Consider the following 21,250-nt stretch of genomic DNA (forward strand, 5'->3'; position numbering starts at 1 on the left):
CCAGTACAAATAAGCCCGCAGGTTCTGTCGTTTAAAAGAAACATAGCCGCAACAGTGCCACCCTGTGGCAGTGAGGTTTAATTCACCCAATAAGGAGCCTCATCTTTAATGTTGTCAGTCATTCGTGTCACACACGCATAATGCCCCCCCCCCTTCACACGCACGTCCTATTTGTATGCTGCCCCCGACTGATACGGAGTATGAAACAGGAAACACTTCCGACAAGAAAGTGGTGCGCGGTAGCCACACGGGGGCAGAGGCGGGGTTTGAGGGAACCAGGCCTTTTAACTTCTGGGTTAGAAAAATGGCCACCAAAATAACTCCTCGAAAGTAATATCTAATCATATGTTAACTGTGGAACGTTTCACATAGCACGATATGCCCCCCCCCTTTTGCATACATGATTGAATTGTGTTACTTTGTCGCTATTTTTAGAGCTACAATGTCGCAGCTGTCTTGGGGCAGTAGGTGGGGGATATACCCCGAACTGGTCGCCAGCCAATCACATAAGCGAAAAACCATTTGCGCTCAGGCTCACACCTAAGGACAATTTCGAGTGTTCCACTGACTTCCCCCCCCCAGGTCAGCTGGAACAGGCTCTCGAGTACTCCACATGACTCTGTTCAGCATCACACGCGATGGAAATGAATTGTTGGAGTAAAATAAAATGGTCACATTCAGAAGAGAAAGGGTGGAGGCGAGAGGCGAAGAGGGGAGGGGCAAGCGGAACCCGGATGCTGATGCTGCCCGTATTGGCTGAATAGAAGGGATGCAGGAGGGGAGGAGGACGAACGAGAAGGGCACCGTTCCGGACTGCAGAGTGCTGGATGAAGACCACCCCCGTCCGCGCCATGTCCTTTCTCCGCTCGGCGCCTGCTTTTTGGGCTCTTTTATTTCTTTTTCCTTTGTAAATAGGAGGCGCAATATAGGATGAGCGCGGCCGGCCGGGGAGACACGCGGGAGGGGAGCCGTGCAGTCCACCGGGCCAGCTGAGCCCAGGATGCCGCTGAGGGCGTCCAGGAACGAGCGTCACCGTCGGCTTCACTTCTTCCGGTTCTCCCGATTCGGAACCGGGGCGGCTTCGCCTTGACTGGTCCCGGTCCGTCGGCGCCTCTTTGACGCCGCTCGCCCCCGCCCTTCCCCCTTTCTTTCCTCTTATTTCCTGATGCAGGGCCGAGGAGGGGGGGTGAGCCAAAGTGTGGACCGGATATTGGAAAAGCCATTCTGGATGCTGATGCTGCTCTGATAATAGACGATTATCCGGACCGAGCGCACGAAGACGGCCGGAACCCCGTCGTGGATTTCGAGAAGGAAGGATCAACGAGCCGGACGGATTTGGAACATGTCTTTTTGACGTTTGCATCGAGGAAGGGTGGAGGGGGGGGGGGGGTTCCCTGGATTGAGGCGTTCTGACTTGGGATATTTGAGACTGTGCACTTGCAAAAATCAATCAGTTGGTCTTCCTGTTCGCGTCCGAGTAAGACCACTCAAAGAAGGAGCAGTCGGCCGGCTCCATTGCAAACGGGGGGAGTGGGGTGGCTAGTCCCGATTTGGCAGCGCCTCCGCCGTCACGTCATCGTCCTCTGATCTCCACGTTTCTCCACGTAGAAACCGCTCACCCCGGTCAAAGACCACATTGCTTTCGGACGGAGCCCGTCGCTTTTTTTTTTTTGGAGGCGGGGTGGGGGGATTCTTTTCAGGTGAGGGCGGGCTCGGAGGCTAGACGACAAACAAGTGAATGGGAGTAGCCTGCAGGGCCCCGGCGTTAGATCACGACCGAGCACCTCCGACGCCAAAGTCTCCTGGGATGAGCCTCTGCTGCATTGCGAGTCGAAACGGGCCCGAGGCTCTCTTGATTCTTCTGCTTTGAAAACGTTTTTTTTTTTTTTTGGCAATGTCGGCCAAAATGAGCAGCAAGGAACCGGGCCAGTCCAACCAGTACGTGGGGCCTTACCGGCTGGAGAAGACCCTCGGGAAGGGACAGACTGGTAGGAATCTCCTCACTCCGCTTTTCAATGTGACCATGCTTCCTTGTTTAGAACTTCATTAGGTTCACTCACATACCGTCACCCAATTGAAATCAGCCTGCAACGTTTTTTGTCACCGGCGCGGCTTCGCTCCGTCGCCTGCAGACGCTCCGGTGGCACATTTACGTTCGCGGCGGACGAGAGCTTCTGGGTTCAAATGTCAGCCCCGTCGCTTTGGGCTTTGCATGCTCTCCCGGTGCTCTTGGCATGATTCTTAAGGTCACTGAAGCAAAAGACTCCTTTGTCTTGGGGTTTTTTTGGACCTCCTCAATGTGGTTGACTAAAGTAACCGAATCATTGGAATTGATGAACCCCAAATATCAACGCTGCCGAACGGCAAGAAAACAGTTTTGTTCCGTATTTGCTTTGGAAATGGCTCGGTTCGTCCAAAAAAATGGTTTGATTTGGAGTTTAGAAAAGAACCCGCTTCTGGAGGGCTTCTTTCCTGTACGGAGCAATGCAATTTATACACCGCAATGAACATGTCAAATGAATTTGCGAGTGTCACTCGAAAGCCAGCGGCGATATTATCTTGGCTGTGGTCGTTTGTTTTTGTTTTTTGGCATTGTTGTTACTTTGTTGGTTCTGATTTTACAATCGAATTACCATGACATGTGATAGTCCAAAATCCAAGACTCTTGGCCCGTATTCGCCTTGTTAATTCAACAATGAGGTATACGGATGAGCAGGTCGGGTACTCTGGCTTCTTACGACCTTAAAACACAAGCGCGGTAACTTCAGCGCCTGACATAAAGGTCAAAAGTCGATCAACGGCCCATTTTTTTGTTGTTGTTGTTGTTGTTTTCAGCGTAGGTCATCGTGTACTTGTCTTGGTGTTTCAGGACTGGTGAAGTTGGGCGTCCACTGCATCACCGGCCAGAAAGTTGCCATCAAGATCGTCAACAGAGAAAAGTTGTCTGAATCGGTCCTCATGAAGGTCGGTACCTTTGACGTGATCTCACGAGAGCAACGTCGTCGTCAGAAATGCGTGTGTGTGGGATGGCTTCCGTTTTGCAATGACTTCATTGAAGTGTTTGCTCCGGACGGATCGAGTTTCTAAATCGCCGGCTTCTATCCCGTAGACGTGTCAATAGACGCACAGTCATGATTTTTTTCCGTCGTCCCTAATGCGCTTGCATCCTAACGATCTGAGCGCACACTTACTCTGCCTCCTCCTTGGTGACGAGCTTGAAATGCAAAACCTTGAACGGGGTGGGGGGGGGGGTTAACCGCCTCCCCCCGCCTTCCCTCATCTTGATATGCCTGTGCCCACTTACTCTTCATTTTCCTGGATTTTAACCTCTCCCCGCAGCCATCTCTTCTCTAAAACGGCGCCCCCTATCCCGCTCTCTCTATCGCCCTCCATCTGTCACTGCAGGTGGAGCGAGAAATCGCAATTCTGAAACTAATTGAGCACCCTCACGTTCTCAAGCTGCACGATGTCTATGAGAATAACAAGTATCTGTGAGTATCTCTCCGTCCCCCGTCAGCGAAGCGGCGTGCGAGTTCGCATCGACGGCGCCGTTCGAATGGCTCGTTTCCGTTTCGGCGGAGCCTTTTTATTCATTCCCCCCCCCCCGACCCCCCTGCCAGATACCTGGTGTTGGAGCACGTGTCTGGCGGAGAGCTCTTTGACTACCTGGTGAAAAAGGGCAGGCTGACCCCCAAAGAGGCCAGGAAGTTCTTCAGACAGATCATCTCCGCTTTGGATTTCTGCCACAGTTACTCCATATGGTCAGCGCGCCGCCGTTAAAAAAAAAACAAAAAGCCTTTTTTTTTCCCGATATTGAAGCTCAGTGAGTTTCACAAAGGCGCATCCAATTTGGGAGTTTAGCCATTTGAGCTTGTCATTTTGTGCGTCTCCAGTCACAGAGACTTGAAGCCGGAAAATCTTCTCCTGGATGAGAAGAACAACATCAGGATAGCAGATTTTGGCATGGCCTCGTTACAGGTCGGGGACAGTCTGCTCGAAACCAGCTGTGGGTAAGTCGAACCTTTTTAAAAAAAAAAATTTAAATACTTTTTTACTACTATGAAAATGCATTTGCGTGTTCGCGATTTGCTGAGCTCTATAGTGAAAGTCGTCGTCTCTTTTTCACGACAGATCCCCGCATTATGCTTGCCCTGAAGTAATTAAGGTAAGCGAGTGCGTGTGTACACGACGCGTTGAAGTGTTTGTTTCCCGCGCGTGTCATGATTTGGTTTCGTTCCAGGGGGAGAAGTATGACGGCCGCAGGGCAGACGTCTGGAGTTGTGGAGTCATCCTTTTTGCACTACTTGTGGTTCGTATTTGTTCGTGTTTTCCTATTTTCTGTTCCTGTTTCATTCATTCATTCATTCATTCATTCATCCATCTTCCGAGCCGCTTGATCCTCACTAGGGTCACGTGGGGTGCTGGAGCCTATCCCAGCTGTCTCCGGGCAGTAGGCGGGGTCCACCCTGAATCGGTTGCCAGCCAATCGCAGTGTTCCTGTCTCGTCGGACTGTTTTTTTTCAGATTCATTTTGTCATATTTCATAATAATAAGAATCCATTTTATTATTATTCTTAAAATATAAGCGCCTTTCAAGACACCCAAGGACACTTTCCAAGAACACAAAAACACCAAACAATACGGATTGAAAAGCGGCAGCCAAAAGGCGCCAGCGTTCAACTCAACCCGGAAGTGAAATTGTCAGATTCAAACATCGACATCAATTTCAGGTGGAAGGAAACGCAAACGCTCAGTCAAGTTATCTTTTCCACATCGACGCTTGATTTGATATTCTCGAAAACCGTCGTCGTCGCGTCGGAACGGAAAGTAGTCGCCTCCCATTCGGTCAAATGTCCTCATCTCTTCACAGGGCGCTTTGCCGTTCGACCACGACAACCTACGGCAGCTTCTTGAAAAGGTGAAAAGTGGAGTGTTCCACATGCCGCACTTTATACCACCCGACTGTCAAGCGTTGCTCAAAGGGATGATCGAAGTCAACCCTGACAAGAGACTCACGGTGAGCCCCAAAATCGATTTCATGAGCTCCATCCGACATCGCGGTCGCTGTTTGGGGACTACCCTCCCCCCGGGCTAGTTAAAATGGTATAACCCAAGTGGCTAGGTGCGGCTTGCCATCGTTACCGTCAGTTGCGTTTTCATGATATTAAAGCATCAGTTAAATGCCATAATGACTTGTGTCATTAATAACACAAACAGTCGCTAGCGCGCAGCACCTTCGAGTTGTCAATTCATGCTAGGGAGGAAGAATGAGAAGGAACTGTTGCGGAATAGAAGCGAACGTCTCATCGGTCGGTCGGTCGGTCATTCACTTACCGCGGATTACAGATTCAATCAAATCGCCTGATGAAATTCTGATTAATGGAGCCCGAAAGGAGGGCACAGATTCTTTCACTTTTGTTGGACAGACGCTTCTCTTCATGGAAAGCAGCCACAACACACACACACACGCGCAACTCGACGGTGTCATTTTCCCTTTCTCAGAAGGCACTCGACAACAACAGAAACGGCCCTGTGCCTAGCTCTGACCTTTACCAAAGGTCAAAGCGTCTCCTCAGCGAGGCGCGTCTCCTCACTGAAGACTGGCGGCCATGTCAAATGATCATAAAACCTCGATTAACAGACTGTGAAAAGGACTTAGTCTCGTGTACTTACCATATGTGTCGGTGTTGCCGCGTCAAGCAATTTGAGCGACGGTGCAGCAGCACACGTTGACAGACAAAAGACTCACAAGCTTCTTTTATCGTACGTGAAAATCACCGAATTCTTGGAGCTTGCTGGAGCAGTCGTAACAGTCGCCAGGCTGCTCCCTGGTGGGCAAGGAACCGCGCATTGAAGGAATTGAGCCTCCAGGTGGTCTTGAGTATTTGCTTGCTACCTATCAGGAGATCGCCATGACAGGCTGTGATGTATTAACCGCACACTGGACAAAGCGCTTATTTGATGTTGTATTTTCACGTTACAGCTAGAAGCAATACAGAGCCACGCCTGGTACCAGTAAGTAAATATATAAACATCTATTTTTTTTGGAAGAAACATGATATCATTTCATCAGTTTTTTTATGTGCCCCTTAATTTGTCCCGAATGACAGCTCCCATTGCTCGAAAATCATTTTTCTCAACGCGTTTCCCTTGCTCCATTAGGAGCGGTCGCAATGAGCCGTGCCCCGAGCAGCCCCCTCCCCGACGCGTGTGTGTGACAAGAGTGCTATCGCTGACCGACCTGGACCCCGACGTCTTGGAAAGCATGTACTCTTTAGGCTGCTTCCGGGATCGGGTCAAACTCACACGGGACCTTACAAGTGAGGAGTGAGTAAATGCTACCCAGCCAACATCTTGGTTGTTCGGGTCAGCTGATCAGTCGCCGGCAGACGTAATTTTTCTTTTTTCGATTGACACTTCACGCAATGAAACTTCAGCAGTAGACTGGAAATCCAGAGACGTGTTTCGTTTTGAAAATGACACTTGATTTTTGCCGCCCAAAAGAACGCGATGGTCTAAGCCGGGGGTGTCCAAACCTTTTGCCAAGGGGGCCAGATTTTATGTGGTAAAATGTCGGGGGGGGGCCGACCTTGGCTGACATTCTTTACATTGAACAACAATATTGTTCAAGAAATTTTAGTAAGCCAGTCTGTTTCACATTTCCATTTTTATTTGAATTTCAACAATCTTAAGAATTTCTTTTGGTTCATTTGAAAGAGGAATTTGAAATATGACATATCAGTCAATATAAACACGGAGTGATGTCTTGTTAACTCGTGAGTGATGCCCTCTAGTGTCTAAATGCTATGACTCATTTAGTGAATGCTATTACTCATTTAGCCACTAGAGGGAAGCAGTACTCTATGAAACATCACTCACCAGTCGACGAGACCTCAGTCAAAGCAACACGTGTTCCATTGCGCCCAACCTGCGGGCCAGACGGCACTGATTTTATGACAGGGGGCCGAGGGCCGGATGAAATTCGACCGCGGGCTGAATCTGGCCCGCGGGCCGGACTTTGGACATGACTGGTCTAAGCGCACGAGCGGATGCCGGATCTATTTGTCTCGTCTGCAGAGAGAACCAGGAAAAGATGATTTACTACCTCCTGTTGGACAGAAAGGAGCGCTACCCCAGCTATGAAGATGAAGATTTGCCACCGAGAAATGACGCCGGTAAAGACGGCTTCCGCAAATAATTTTTGCTGTTGTTGTAATTGCGCACGGCGCTGCAGCCGTTTCCAAATATCTTGTCAAAGACCCACCTAGGAAACGCGTGGACTCGCCCATGTTGACCCGCCACGGCCGTTGCAGACCAGAGAGGAAGAGTCTGGAGGTTCTCAGCGTCACCGAGCAAGGCTCTCCCACGCCGCCCCGCAGGAATCTGGACACCAATGCGCACAGCCAAAGGTAAATGGGCGGAGTTTCTTTGAGCCCCGCCTCCTTTCTGACGCTGCGCTCCTTTTCCGAAAGGTCTCGTTCAGTGAGCGGAGCCTCCACGGGTTTGTCGTCCAGTCCTCTCAGCAGTCCCAGGGTGAGCCCACTTTTTGTTGTTGGTGTGACCTTTGACCTTTGATCACGCGGATTGGCGGGTGAGCGGCAACGGCCGACCTTCTGAATAATAATCGGAAGAATGTAAGAAAGGCAAAAGTGGACCGGTCGGATGTGGGGGTCGGCCTTGGTATTTCGCCCCCCCCCCCGATTGTCTTCTCATCCATCGATTGCAGCGATGGATGGATGAGAAGATCGGAAAAGGCGGGTCCTTTCCTGATCATTCTTCATGAGGTCGGCAGTCGGCGTTCCCAAAGCTCGGCTTTTCACTCTTCCCATTCTCGGCCATATGCCAGTCGTGTCCCCCCCCCCCCCCCCCCCCCAATCTGCGTTTCCTTGCTCAATGTGAAGATGTAAATCTGTGTGTGAGTGAGACATAAAGTTCACGTTCATTCATCTTCCATCTTGCTGGTCATTTCATGCTCATTGCTTTCTCTCTCATGTGTCCCCCCCCCACCCTGGTCAGAGCCCCGTCTTCACTTTCAGCCGCTCGGAAGTCCCTTCGGCTTCCTCCTCTAAAGCAGCGAGCGCAGGCGCGCCTCGGCCTATCCGCCCGGCGGCGCCCGACCCCAAAACTCAGACGCTGCCGTCAAAAGGCCCCGCCGAGCGTCCTCATCTCAACTCCATGAAGTCCCTCCCGCTGCAGCCCCCCGGCACTCCATCGCCATCCCCCTCTCCGCTGCTCTCTCCCACCCCTCGTTTTTTCAACTTCCCCACTCCGTCCGTCTTCAAGTCCAAGAAGGCCCACTCGTCGTCGTCTAACTCCTCTCCTGTGTCGCAGGTCACGCCGCAAGGCTCGCCTCTCCCCACCCCTTCGGGCACGCCTGTGCACCAAATCCAACACCCTTGCTCCACCACCCCTCCCTCCTCTTCCTCCTCGTCCTCTTCTCCCAGAGGGGATGGCTCCGGGGGCGCTTCTCTGTCCCTGACGCCGCCCTCCAGTCCGGGTAGCAGCGGCGGCTTGGCCTCCTCAAGCTCCGCCCACTGGCGAACCAGGCTCAACTCCTTCAAAAACAACCTGCTGGGCTCGCCGCGCTTCCATCGCCGCAAACTCCAAGGTGGGAGAACATGCTTTTAACTTGGCGGCGGGGGGGCCGCTCATCCGCCGCCTGGCACCGCCCCCTGACCTCTTTTGTGTCCGTCTGTTCATTCCGTGTAGTCCCAACATCGGAGGACATGTCCAGTTTAACTCCAGAGTCCAGTCCAGAGTAAGAACATCTTCTTCTCACTTTTTGGATCGGATCCCCGTTTTGCTGTTGGTACTAAAATGTGCGCGTGCACCGATTGTTGACAGACTGGCAAAGAGGTCGTGGTTTGGCAATTTCATCAGCCTGGAGAAAGAAGAGCAGATCTTTGTCTTAATTCGAGACAAACCCCTCAGCTCCATCAAGGCCGACATTGTTCATGCATTTCTTTCGGTAAGTACAATCGCGCTGAAGACCAGCCTCGGGTTGTTCAAAACGATTGCCGTCGATTGTGGCGTTGAAAACATTTGTTTTTGTTTGTCTCCCCCCGCTCCCCCAATCTCCAGATCCCTTCCCTCGGTCACAGCGTCGTGTCTCAGAACAGTTTCCGAGCAGAGTACAAGTCCTCTGGTGGCCCTTCCGTCTTCCAGAAGCCTGTCAAGTTCCAAGTATAATATTCCCCCCCCCCATCAATTCCCCAGTCCTAAAAAAAAAAAAAAAAAAAATCAAGTGCTACAAAGTAGAAAATGAAAACAAACGCGTGTCTCAATAATGTGTTTTGATTTGACGTCTTTTGGATCCGAGCGTGCTGTAAATGGTGTGCTGGGTCTCCCCCCCCCCCCCCCCCCTTCAGGTCGACATTGGTTTCTCTGAGGGAGACAAGGAGCTGGAAAGGGAGAGAGCGGAGAGGGAAGGCAGGAGAGCTCTGGGCCTATACAGCGTCACCTTCACCCTCATAACAGGTTAGCGTTATAAAAAGGGGGGTCAAGGGGGGGGGGGGGGGGAGTCCAAATGTGTGTGTGTGTGTGTGTCTCCCGCTGAAGCCATTTTCCCCTTTTCAGGTCCGAGTCGCAGGTTCAAGAGGGTGGTGGAGACCATTCAAGCTCAGCTCCTGAGTACTCACGATCAGCCTTCCGTGCAGGCGCTGGCCGGTGTGTAGCGTCCCCAAAACTCGGCGGCCGGCGATTTTTCTCGCTCTCCCATCTTTTTTTTTTTTTTTCTTTGAAATCTGACCTTGCCGCCCCCATCAGATGAGAAGAACGGCAAACCCTCCCGGCAGCCCGGCGCGCTTTCGCGTCAGAATTCCAAGCGTTGCGAAAGCGGACCGGAGAAGGAGCGCGCGCCGGATGCGGCCGGCGGCGGCGGCGCGAGCGGCGGCGGCGGCGTCCTCCAAAGGCAAAGCTCGGCCAAAGAAAAGACCAGACTTCTCTCCGCAACCAATGGGACACAGTCACACCCCTGAGAAGAAGAACGCTACCCCCCCCCAAGAGGGACGGACGGATGTCTCCTCTGTCCTCGATTCCACCCGCATCCTTTCAATCAATCCACTTTTTCTTCTTTCCGCCCGAGCAGGGACCGGATTTTGCTCCATCCTCTGCGGGAGAGCCGCGAGGAGAGGTCGGAAGGAAGATTCCCACCCCTGCCCGCATCCCAACCCCCCTCCCATTTTAGCAGAAAATCTCACCGTCACTCGCTAATGAAGAAAGCACATGACCCGCTCACAAATATATCGGATGCTTCGCATCGTTCACACTTTTGCCGCAAAGCTCCTCCGATCGACGTCTTCTTGAGAAATGAGGCAGAAGTGGAAGCGAGTTCAATGAGGTTTATGGATCGGCAAAAGGGATGCTGTGTTTTAGCAAAAGCAAAGTCAAATAACACTTATACACTCACACACATCACAAAAGAAGATTGTGACGGGGGTCGGGCGTAATGTCACCGTCCAGATACGTCTAAAAATCGGGCCCACTGATGCATTTTGTCCTCCAATGTATACGAGTCATTAGTTATTTCTGAATTCAAATGCTAAACGCTATGATACCGTAATGCCTTTAAAGGAGGAGAAATAGTGGATCACCATTTAGATTACCCACCCCCCACCCCATTTTCCACTCATGATGCACACCCGCATGTGTCAAGAAAAAAAACTCCCCCAAAAAACTGTTAGATGTTAGACAAAACACATATTGGCTCACGATTGGCCGAGACGAGCAGAAGGCGTCTCCAACCAACTTGACAATAGATGACCAAAAGTCGCTCGATTTCGTTTTATTCTTTGTTCATCAAATACAAGATAGTTTTCGGTGACATCATTTCACTTATTTTGTCATTTCGGCAGTGGGCTAATAAATCCCCACAGTCCTTTTCCAGCAACTTTCTGCGACCAAATTCAAGTCCAACTTTCTTGCTGTATGTGGAACATACATGTTCAAGGACACGCCCTTGCAATAAAAGCCCAGCAGGAATTAGCAAACGGGCACAAGCGAACCTTTCGCCCGCACCCAAATCAGGTTAGACCAGCATTTCCGCATGCACCGTCTTCAAAAATGGAGCCCGAGGGGTTTTGGATTCTATCGTGCTCCCAACAGTGGGCTGCAGCATTATTTTGACTCCTCCACATTTTATTTTAGGACGCTCACCTGATGGCATGTTACGATATTTATTTATGTTGCTTGTGGTTACATTATTTAGTGCAATATTGCCCCCCACCCCCCAAAAAAATAAAATAAATGAGGAGAATTAGACTTCAGATGAATTTGGGCAATTATTGTTTACAACTCACGATTGAAAAGTATTAGCAGACTAGAAGTACTTGTTATAAAGAGAAAAAAAAAGAAACCTTCACCTTTATCATCCAACATTCATCTGCAGAACTGCAGAATAATGAAAAAAAATCATCCAAAAACACCTTTTTTTTTCTTTTTTTTTTTTTTAAATCAAACAATGTATATGCTCGCAAAGGGCAAAAGTCAGAATGTGCAAATGTGAAACACATTGATTGTGACCTCTGACCTCTCACAGAAATTGCCCGGAGGGGGGGAAAGGCAATCGAAAATTCAAGCCGCGTAATGATTGTTTTCTTTTTTTGGATGTTGACTTTGTTTTTGTTTTTTTTTTTCCCCCGTGTATTCATGCCACCAGCAAAATAGGCACTGTCGATATGAATGTTTATCATTTTTCAACAATGTATTTATCATTTACTCACCACAAAAGCTTTTAATCTTGTGAAATTAATGCTGCAAAAAAAAAAAAAAACTCCTGGGTCGTTATCATGACGTGCCACATTCTGCCACATTTCTTCTGGTGTCGTTCCTCCAAACGAACTTACACCTCCAAAGATAAAATTCCCATTCCAACACAGCAAAAGAGAAGTTCAGACTTGTCGTTTGTTTTTGTGTGTGTCACTGTCTTGGACACGCTTGTTAAAAAGGGGAACACGAGCTCGTGTACGTTTCTGGAATGGAAGAAAATGAGCGCCATGCATGATGTTCAAATCACAGGCACTCCCATTTCAAAAAATGAAACACAATTTGTGGCTCCAGTAGCAAAGTGTGGCAGCGGTTGTCTACTCTCTCTGCGGTTTTGGTAGGTCAGATTTACTTTTTGGGTTTTTTCCCCAAACCCAAAACGTTACCGTGATATAAAAAAGAGACAGTGTTGAGGTTTACGTCAACATTCAACCACTTTTTCTCATCTGAGGTTCTCCTTTATTTTCATCCTCCTAAACAGAGAAGTAGGCCTTGAAAAGTGCGGCCCACCCTTGTTCAAACGTCAAGAGTTGGATAGAGCAATGAAACCAGAAAAGCCACAAAGAGCTTAAGAGCTGCCTCGAACAAACTTGGAATGCACTGCTACTATTGAAAACAACAATCCATCCTCACCTGTCTTTACATGTATATCCCTGTCATTTAATCACCCCCCCCCATGTCTTTGTATACATTCGACACTCATTACTTCAACGCACATGCACCCTATATGCCTTTTGTCTGTCTCCATTGTATGCCATCTGTTCCCATGTAAGCGTTCGTTGTCTTTTATCGACACTGTAGTCGCCATAAAACATTCTCCCTCATTTTCCTGGTTTGTCATTTTTCCACTTTCACCTGCATCTGTACCACTCCAATCAGTCAATCAATCAAGCGCACCGAACGGAACTCCACCTCTCACATTCCACTCAAACTACTCAAGCGAAAACAAATTCAAAATGATTGTAACGAGGGGAAACATGCCTGTGAGAAACGTTCAACAATAAACAGAAATGGAATTATGAGTGGCTAATGTCGTGTTATCAAGTCAGGCACACGTGAGTCCAGCTGTCGTGTTAACGTGGGTAACTTTATTGAGCTTTTCCGAAACGTGTATCCTCTCTCTAATCACTCTCTCGTCTCCCGCTCTCGGCGCACACTCATGACGTAGTCGCCCCGCGACTCTATCGTCATGCCGTACACAATTACACCACAGCTAATTGATGCTTTTCTGAGAACCAATTAAAAACATGCAGGATTGCGCCGGATGAAGAGTATCTAGTTATTTGACATACCGTATTTTATCTCCTCTTCTTTTCCCATAATGTGTCTTTTTTTTAATTTACATCAAAGCACAATTTTTTCGCAATTCGTCCTAAATATTGTAGTGAATGCACTATCCATAGCCATTCAGTGCCGACGCTCACCGGAAACAATGTGGTCAACAGCGAAGAGGAAGTGGTCTTGTTTAACACTGACGATCTTTGACGCCCGGCGGCGAAAGGCACAAAGCTAGCTAGCAAGCTAGGCTCATTCTCGCCGAGATAGCAAGAGCGCTCACTTTCACTGCCGGTGTCGCGTCGCGAAGAGAAGAGAAGTGAGCACAGACGGAAGCTTCTCTGACACTCACACTGCCGAGCAAGCCCCTTCGAACAAGTTCCAGGTACATTTCAACTGGCTTTGTACTCGATTTCCTCGTGGGACTTGTGTAGTTGAGCTTGACTTCGATCATTCGTGCGCCCATTATTACGCGCTGTGCTTCGCGCGGGTGGAGATGGTGCCGGACGTGAATGGGGCTCTTGTTGTTGTGTACTGCCTTGCTCCACAATTTCTCCAAAATGAGCTTGGAAGGGAACTCCACACGTCGGCGGGTGTAAAGGCTCCTGCTCGATGTGGCGTTTGTTTCTTATTTCTGTTCACCACCGCCGCCGGACGCGGGTGATGTAGGGATGGAGAGGGGAATGAGGATGCCCTGTGGTGCAATCAAACCGGTTTTCGAGAGAAGAGCCACATGAAAAAACAAGTTTCGCCGAGGGTTGTCGTGCTTGCGTCATTTCACAACACCACAACGAAGGCGTGAGCGTTAACTGTAATTATGATTCGTAAAGATGTGGCGCGCGCAGGGCGAGACGGACTGTTCCCTGGTCGTTGCTATGACGTCACCGTGTCGTTTTTTTTGCCGTCCGCGCATTTCGGTCTTTAAATAAATAAGAATGGAGACAATCTGTTCTCAGAGCAGATTGGCGGAGTTTTCACCACATGCTTGACATTCTTGAAAATATTTGTTTCGCCTTTTCCCTCCTTCGCTGTGCATACATACCCGGGCTGATTGCACCCAAGTAATGCAATATATAATTCACGACCACAGAAAAACACTGATGGATGATGCATCATAACATTTGAGCCCATACACGGCGCTATGAGACATACTGTGTATTAAAAGAGCTGAATTAGGAACGCTTGCCGTTTGTTTCATGTCTAATGACATAACTGCGAGGTTAATTTTGAATGTAAGAACCGTTTTTGTCGCCGTATCCCAAAATGCAAAAGCACGTCGAACCAATGCGTGTTTTGCGGTGTGCGTCCACAGGCATGGCAGAGGCTCACCAGGCCGTGGCATTCCAGTTCACCATCACGCCGGAGGGCATCGATCTGCAGCTCTCGTACCAGGCGCTCAACCAAATCTACCTGGCGGGAGTGCGATCGTGGAAAAAGCGCGTCAGCCGCATCAGAGTGAGTAACGCAAAGCTTGTCCGTCAATGTTGCGGTGGTGCTAACGGCGGCAAATGTGAGATGTGTGTCCATTTTGCGAGGCGGTTCTCCAATTCTTATTTCCCTGACTGTCTTCTTGAAAATGTTTGAATTGCAGAACCGAGTCATCAAAGGAATGTATCCAGCAAGCCCTTCCTCCTGGCTCTTTGTCGTCATCGCCATCTTGGCTACCATGTACACGCGCTCTGATCCCAGCATGGGGCTCATTGCCAAGATACAGCAACACCTTCCGCTCAGGTTGACACACACACACACACACACACACACACACACACACACACACGTATTCCTGTATGACTGTATTTGTGAGGTCGATCGTTCATACACACACACACACATTCCTGTATGACTGTATTTGTGAGGTCGATCGTTCGACACACACACACACACACACACACACACACACACACACTTATTATTATTATTGCCCCATTCCATTTTGACGGCCTCCATTAGGAAATGACTTGAGCACGTCAACCGTTTCTCCCAAATATGGCCAACATCCTAATCGCATCCGGCACACTGCACTCCTAACACGAAAATATTAATAAGACGCACGTGGACACCCTCATATTTTGGACACATTTTCACCTTTTGTTTCCCTGCAGTTAGGAAAAAGAAATGAAAGCGTTGAAGTATTTTGTCTGATTTCCCACCCCTTGCGCGCAGCCTCCACGTGTCTCTGAGCGCTCAGGGCCAGACGATGCTTTCGGCGCTGGTTTTCAGCACGCTGCTGTGGCTGTCCCTCATCTTGGCTCTCAGGTTCTGCCTCAAGCTGCTTCTCTCTTACCACCGCTGGATGTTTGAGCAGCACGGTCGAGTTTCCAACACCACCAAAATCTGGGTGGTAAGGCCCTCCTCGCTCCTACTCGGCAATACGTTGCAATACAATGCGTTTTCCTTCCCCAATCTGTCTGTCACTTTCTTTTATTTTTTAGACTCTATTGAGGCTGTTGTCTAGCAGGAAGCCGCTACTCTACAGCTACCAAACGTCGCTACCTCATCTGCCCGTTCCTGCCATCAAGGACACACTGAGCAGGGTGTGTGTGTGTACACGTCTTCATTGGCAGTGCTCGTATCGATTTGTGTGACGCCACAGCATCGATTGCTCCCGTCCTCAGTACTTGGAGTCAGCGCGCCCTCTGTTGGCAGATTCTGAATTCAAGCGGATGACACGACTGGCCTCCGACTTTGAATACAACCTTGGAAATCGACTCCAACGTTACTTGAAGCTTAAAGCTCTATGGGCAACGAACTATGTAGGTAACGAGCCGATCACTCACCAAAATGCTTTCGCACTTACTCCATTTGACAGCTGACACGCCCCCTTTTCACATACTGTTGCCAGCTCAGAAAAAAAAGCAAAGCCTTATTGACCCTGGAAAAAAAATCCGGTTTCTGTTTTCCTTCCAGGTGAGTGACTGGTGGGAGGAATACATTTACCTTCGAAGCCGAGGCCCGATCATGGTCAACAGTAACTACTATGGCATGGTAACCGCCTGCAGTTTTTTTGCTGGAACACCAGGGGGAGCCAATTCTTTGCAAATGTGCAATATTGGTGCTTGGGTCATTTTTATTTTTTTTTTGGGAATGGAATATCAAGCCACATCTTGAGGCAATCAGTTCCACCTTAACACTGTGTTTCTTTCTTGAATCAGCTGCGTACTGTTGAAACAAAACAAACACACAATAACATAAAAGTCTGTACCATCATCAGGAACGGGACATCAAAATACTGAGATTTGCCCCCGTGAGACGCATCCGAAATTTGTCAGGCAATTTTGCCGCTTTCTTATGTCCAAAGTTTCATTTTTCCGAAAAGAGGAAATGGTCTTTTTTTAAGTCGTTTTATGGACAGAGAAATACGAGAAATTATTGGCGCTTGTGATCTCCAAGTTTCCGCTTTGTGCTTGTACTTGATAGGACTTCCTGTACGTGACCCCGACTTGTATACAAGCTGCAAGGGCAGGCAACACAATTACTGCGATGCTCCTTTACCGCCGCAAGGTCAACCGGGAGGAACTCAAACCGGTATGGAGTTTTCTTCGCTGATAGAAAGAAAAATGATGTCGAGAAGCAGAATACACAACATGTTTATGTTGGAAAACACATCCCGACAGTTTCATAAATGAGTCCGTAAACGCTTCCTTATTGTCTCTGTGAATTAGAGCCGTGTTCCGGGTACCGTCATCCCTTTGTGTGCCGCCCAGACTGAGAGGATGTTCAACACAACGCGTACTCCGGGAGTTGAGACTGGTAACGCGTGTACACACGTATCCAAATGCACGGACGAGCGCGAGCGCACTCTATTTGCGGGCGTGTTGTGCGCAGTAACTGTCTGACGCGGGTCTTTTTACTGGTCTGCTTTTATTTTATTTTATTTTATTTTTATTTTATTTGTTTATTTAATTTAATTTTATTTTATTTTATTTTATTTTATTTTATTTTTTTGAACGTACAGAATGAACAATAAAGTCACCAACCCAAGAATGAGTTTTAACTTGAACAATCGTCTTCACAGACGTTCTTCAACACTGGCTGGATAGCGAGTTTGTTGCTGTGTACCACAAGGGGCGCTATTTCCGCTTGTGGGTGTACCGGGCCGGCCGTCTGCTCTCTCCCCGGGAGATTGAGTCCCAGATTCAGAAGATCCTGGATGACCCTTCACCTCCGCAACCTGGAGAAGACAAACTAGGAGCACTTACCGCCGGAGACAGGTAGAAACAATCGGCCACGTTTGCCGTTGACCGTTTACAGATTCACACTATGAGAGTTTTCCCAATCAATCTTAAACACCCGCACATGCACATGCACGTGCATTTGCTTCTCCCACCCATTCTCAGTCGTGGGTCATCGAAATTTCTCTCCGCTCATGTGCTCCAATCTATTGGCAGGATTCCTTGGTCTCAGATGAGGAAGCTGTACTTCAGCTCCGGCGTCAACAAGCGATCTTTGGACGCCATCGAGAAGGCGACCTTCTTCGTGACCTTGGATGATGAAGAGCAAGGCATGAGGGGAAACGACCCGGCGGGCAATTTGGATCGCTATGCCAAGTCGCTGCTTCATGGCAAATGTTACGACAGGTGAGGATGAAACGGAGTTACCCTCAACAACACGTTTATCTTTTGACATCTGGGTTCGATTTTTTCCTCCAGGTGGTACGACAAGTCCTTTTCGGTTGTGATCTACAAGAATGGGAAGAACGGACTGAACGCTGAGCACTCCTGGGCTGATGCGCCAACTGTGGCTCACCTCTGGGAGGTGTGTGCATTCCAGTTGACATGCACCATTAAATGCTTCCCGGCGGGCCGCATACAATGAGGTGCCGGGCCGGATCCGGCCCCCGGGGCCTCGAGTTTGACACCATTGCCCTAAACACTCGCGTTTGCTTCTTTTCAGTACACGCTGGCCACCGACGCTTTCCATTTGGGATACACCGAGGACGGACACTGCAAGGGTGAAGTGGAGCGCTCGTTGCCTCCCCCCCAGAGGCTGATCTGGGACATCCCGCCAGAGGTACGACTTTAATTCCTGTGAGATTGCTCCGTATCGTGTAGCATCCTACCCCGACTCACAAGCTTCCAATGCCTTGACCCTCCCCCACCCACTCACCACTCGTGTCTCGACAGACCCCACCACTAGTGATCCGATCATACATACCTGAATGTTTTCATTCCATTTGCCGATGCGTCGGGACAGGCTTGTGCCGCTTGAGTATGAAGTATTATTTAGTATTACTGCAATTTTGGAGTCAGCCCATCCTCCAAAATCTCAGAGCCAACGTACCGCCATCGCAAACTTGATTTGTGCCGATAAAAGGCCCCCCTCCCAAAAAAAAAATGACCGGCTTAGTTCAAGCGTCTCTTTCTCTTTGTCGTCCTGGCAGGTTCAAGCTCAAGTGTGCCGCTCTCTCGCCGTCGCCCAGGCTTTGGCCGACGACGTGGACTGCCACGTCTTCCCCTTCAGAGACTTTGGAAAAGGCCAAATTAAGAAGCTTCGGGTCAGCCCCGACGCGTTCATTCAAATTGCATTGCAGTTGGCCTACTACCGGGTAAGGCGCATTTCTCCGGCCTGAAGCTTGTTCTTTTGTTTCTGCAGCTGGATATACTAAGTCATTGTTCCATTTGATTGCATTCCTCAGGATCGCGGCGGATTCTGTCTGACTTATGAGGCGTCCATGACCCGTCTCTTCAGGGAAGGGCGGACGGAGACGGTGCGATCCTGCTCCAATGAAAGCAGTGCCTTTGTCAAAGCTTTGGAGAGTGGAGAGGTAGCTCTTGAATGTCGCTTTCTTCTCACTCGAAAGTGAAACGGGACAAGAATGAGTCAGGGGTGCCGTCATTCCTATTGCGGCTGCGGCCTCCCCCCCTGTGTGGAGCTTGCATGTTAGGCAGGTTAGGGTTAGGGTTAGGGGTTAGGGGTTAGGGTTGGGGTTAGGGGTAGGGTTAGGAGTAGGGGTAGGGGTAGGGGTAGGGGTTTGGGTTTGGGTTTGGGTTTGGGTTTGGGTTTGGGTTAGGGTTTAGGGGTAGGGTTAGGGGTAGGGTTAGTGGGTAGGGGTTAGTGGGTAGGGGTTAGGGTTAGGGGTTAGGGTTTAGGGGGTAGGGTTAGGGGTTGGGGTTGGGGTTGGGGTTAGGGGTAGGGGTAGGGGTAGGGGTTAGGGTTAGGGTTAGGGGTAGGGGTAGGGTTAGGGGTTAGGGTTTGGGGTTTGGGGTTGGGGTAGGGGTAGGGTTAGGAGTAGGGGTAGGGGTTGGGGTTAGGGTTGGGGTTAGGGGTTAGGGTTGGGGGTAGGGGTTGGGGTTAGGGGTTGGGGTTAGGGGTTAGGGTTAGGGGTAGGGTTAGGGGTTAGGGGTTAGCGTGGCTTTTCTCCGGGTGCGCCTGTTCCTCCCCTCTTTCCCAAAGCATGCACGACATGCTAATGGAACACTTGAAATTGTCCCGAGGTGTGAGTGTGTGTGTGGGCGCGGATGGTTTTGGCTTTATGTGTGCCCCCGCCATTGGCTGGCCTACTGCCCCAAGATGGCCGTGATAGGCTGCGGCATGCAAAGCGGGAAAACGGATGGATGACGCCTTTGTTTGTGTGGCTAGACGGCCGAACAGTGTCAGCGCCTCTTCAAACTGGCTTCGGAAAGACACCAGAATCTTTATCGATTGGCTATGACTGGAGCCGGAATCGACAGACACCTCTTCTGCCTGTACGTCGTCTCCAAGTATTTGGGAGTGGAGTCGCCGTTCCTCAAAGAGGCAAGTCGTGCTTGGCCAAGAGGCTCAGCGTGGACACCGACACTTTCCTTTGGAAAATAAATAAATCCGTGACAATTTACCATTTGCGCAAGTTCTCAGTTCCTCTTTTTTTTTTTTAATTGGACGTTTCAGGTTTTGTCCGAGCCTTGGCGCCTCTCCACGAGCCAGACACCCGTGCAGCAGATGGAGCTTTTCGACTTGAAGAACCACCCGGAATTTGTATCGCTAGGCGGAGGATTTGGACCCGTGAGCGCCACATGTCGTTTTTAATTCGAGTCTTCAGTCAGAGGCACAGCTGTAGCGGAAATGCAAACGCTCCCCCCGCGGCGCACACCGCCGAAGCGCGCATATTCTCACATTTCTCTGTGGTCACGTCAGGTCGCCGACGACGGTTACGGCGTTTCTTATATCATCGTGGGTGAAGATATGATCAACTTCCATGTGTCGTGCAAACATTCCTGCAAGGAAACGGTAAGTCAAATGTCTTTTCTCATTTCCCTCCTCTTCTTTTAGAACCTTTTGACCTTTTGACCTTTGGCCATCCGCCGCATTCAAGGTTCCCCAGAGGTTTAGTTTGAATCCACATTGGATTTGAGTTTTTACCGAGCCGCCTGTTTTGTTGTCTGCACCTGTCGCGCGCGGCGAAATGGCGAGAATTATTTTGGACTGGCTGACAACTGATTTCCTGTTTACATTTCAGAGCTCGCACAAGTTTGGAGGCCAGATAGACAAAGCGCTGCGGGACATCATGAGCGTGCTCACCGCCGACACCAAAAGGTGTTCCAAAGCCGCAGCCCGGCCTTAGCACAAGAAGAACCTCTCAATGCAGTCCGACGTGTATGAATATGGCCCCGTGAACACATGCTGAAGATCCCGATGGTGTGCAGTAAGTGACCCCCCCCCCAAAAAAAAATGCAATGAGTGGCTGAATACGAAAAATCAAAACGGAGCTCAAACCAAATTCCAAATGGTGCTTAACCGTACTTGAATTTTACACGTCGTCGTGGGAAAAAAAAAGTATTTGCCCCCCCCCCCCTTTCTGATTTCTGTGTTCTGACACACCGTTTCCAGTTCATCAAAGCAATTTTAATATCGCGCACGGACAACCCCCGGAAATACAAAATGCCGTTTCTAAATGGCCATTTGAATTGATTTTGACCCCCCCCCCCAAAAAAAATAATAAATACAAATCCAAACCGTATTAAAAAGTATTTTGCATAAATTGATGATGAGAATTTTGGCCCGCCCACCCTTCTTCCGCCGTATGAGATTACAGCAAGCAGTCCTGGTCCTGAAGAAGCAAAGCGCCCCGTGCTTCACTGGTTGGATGAACTGAAAGCTTTGTGTGCCATCAATGTGCAAAGAACGCAGAAGTCAGGAAAGGGACGGATACGTTTTTTTTTCCACAGCACAGTCGATCTTCACAACTGTGGCCTTTTTGCTGCACAACACTGGATCTTTTCATTTTCTAAAATGA

General features: G+C 49.5%; 3 protein-coding genes across 5 annotated transcripts in view; all 3 read left to right on the top strand.

Annotated features, from left to right (window-relative positions):
• LOC127589416 (thyroid hormone receptor alpha) overlaps window positions 1–6,203 on the top strand; it is a 38,036-nt gene extending 31,833 nt beyond the window's left edge. The window contains exon 8 of the mRNA XM_052048553.1: window positions 6,191–6,203. The gene's annotated coding sequence lies outside the window, so the exon portion shown is untranslated. The remainder of the gene's footprint in view (window positions 1–6,190) is intronic.
• Window positions 745–10,167, top strand: brsk1b (BR serine/threonine kinase 1b). 3 transcript variants are annotated; one of them, XM_052048540.1, is made up of 20 exons: window positions 745–1,988; window positions 2,870–2,964; window positions 3,406–3,491; window positions 3,621–3,761; window positions 3,894–4,010; window positions 4,132–4,165; window positions 4,241–4,309; window positions 4,871–5,017; window positions 5,984–6,015; window positions 6,163–6,327; window positions 7,078–7,175; window positions 7,259–7,409; window positions 7,473–7,533; window positions 8,017–8,608; window positions 8,710–8,758; window positions 8,845–8,968; window positions 9,082–9,183; window positions 9,369–9,477; window positions 9,577–9,666; window positions 9,766–10,167. In XM_052048540.1, the coding sequence occupies exons 1-20, from the start codon at window positions 1,895–1,897 to the stop codon at window positions 9,975–9,977; spliced, it is 2,568 nt and encodes an 855-aa protein (XP_051904500.1). In that variant the 5' UTR covers window positions 745–1,894; the 3' UTR covers window positions 9,978–10,167. The 3 variants fall into 3 exon arrangements, with proteins under 3 accessions (XP_051904500.1, XP_051904501.1, XP_051904502.1); XM_052048541.1 differs by having other exon boundaries at window positions 749–1,988; window positions 8,332–8,608; XM_052048542.1 differs by lacking the exon at window positions 3,406–3,491 and having other exon boundaries at window positions 1,951–1,988.
• Window positions 10,168–13,217: 3,050 nt separating this feature from the next.
• Window positions 13,218–20,937, top strand: cpt1a2b (carnitine palmitoyltransferase 1A2b). The gene is made up of 19 exons (XM_052048545.1): window positions 13,218–13,423; window positions 14,351–14,493; window positions 14,630–14,769; window positions 15,202–15,379; window positions 15,471–15,572; window positions 15,654–15,791; window positions 15,946–16,023; window positions 16,456–16,563; window positions 16,701–16,788; window positions 17,054–17,249; window positions 17,427–17,615; window positions 17,688–17,793; window positions 17,932–18,048; window positions 18,419–18,583; window positions 18,674–18,802; window positions 19,618–19,773; window positions 19,906–20,019; window positions 20,152–20,244; window positions 20,474–20,937. The coding sequence occupies exons 2-19, from the start codon at window positions 14,353–14,355 to the stop codon at window positions 20,576–20,578; spliced, it is 2,343 nt and encodes a 780-aa protein (XP_051904505.1). The 5' UTR covers window positions 13,218–13,423; window positions 14,351–14,352; the 3' UTR covers window positions 20,579–20,937.
• Window positions 20,938–21,250: the final 313 nt, after the last annotated feature.

This window comes from Hippocampus zosterae, chromosome 17, assembly GCF_025434085.1.
Source record: "Hippocampus zosterae strain Florida chromosome 17, ASM2543408v3, whole genome shotgun sequence".
In the NCBI taxonomy this organism is placed as follows: Eukaryota; Metazoa; Chordata; class Actinopteri; order Syngnathiformes; family Syngnathidae; genus Hippocampus; species Hippocampus zosterae.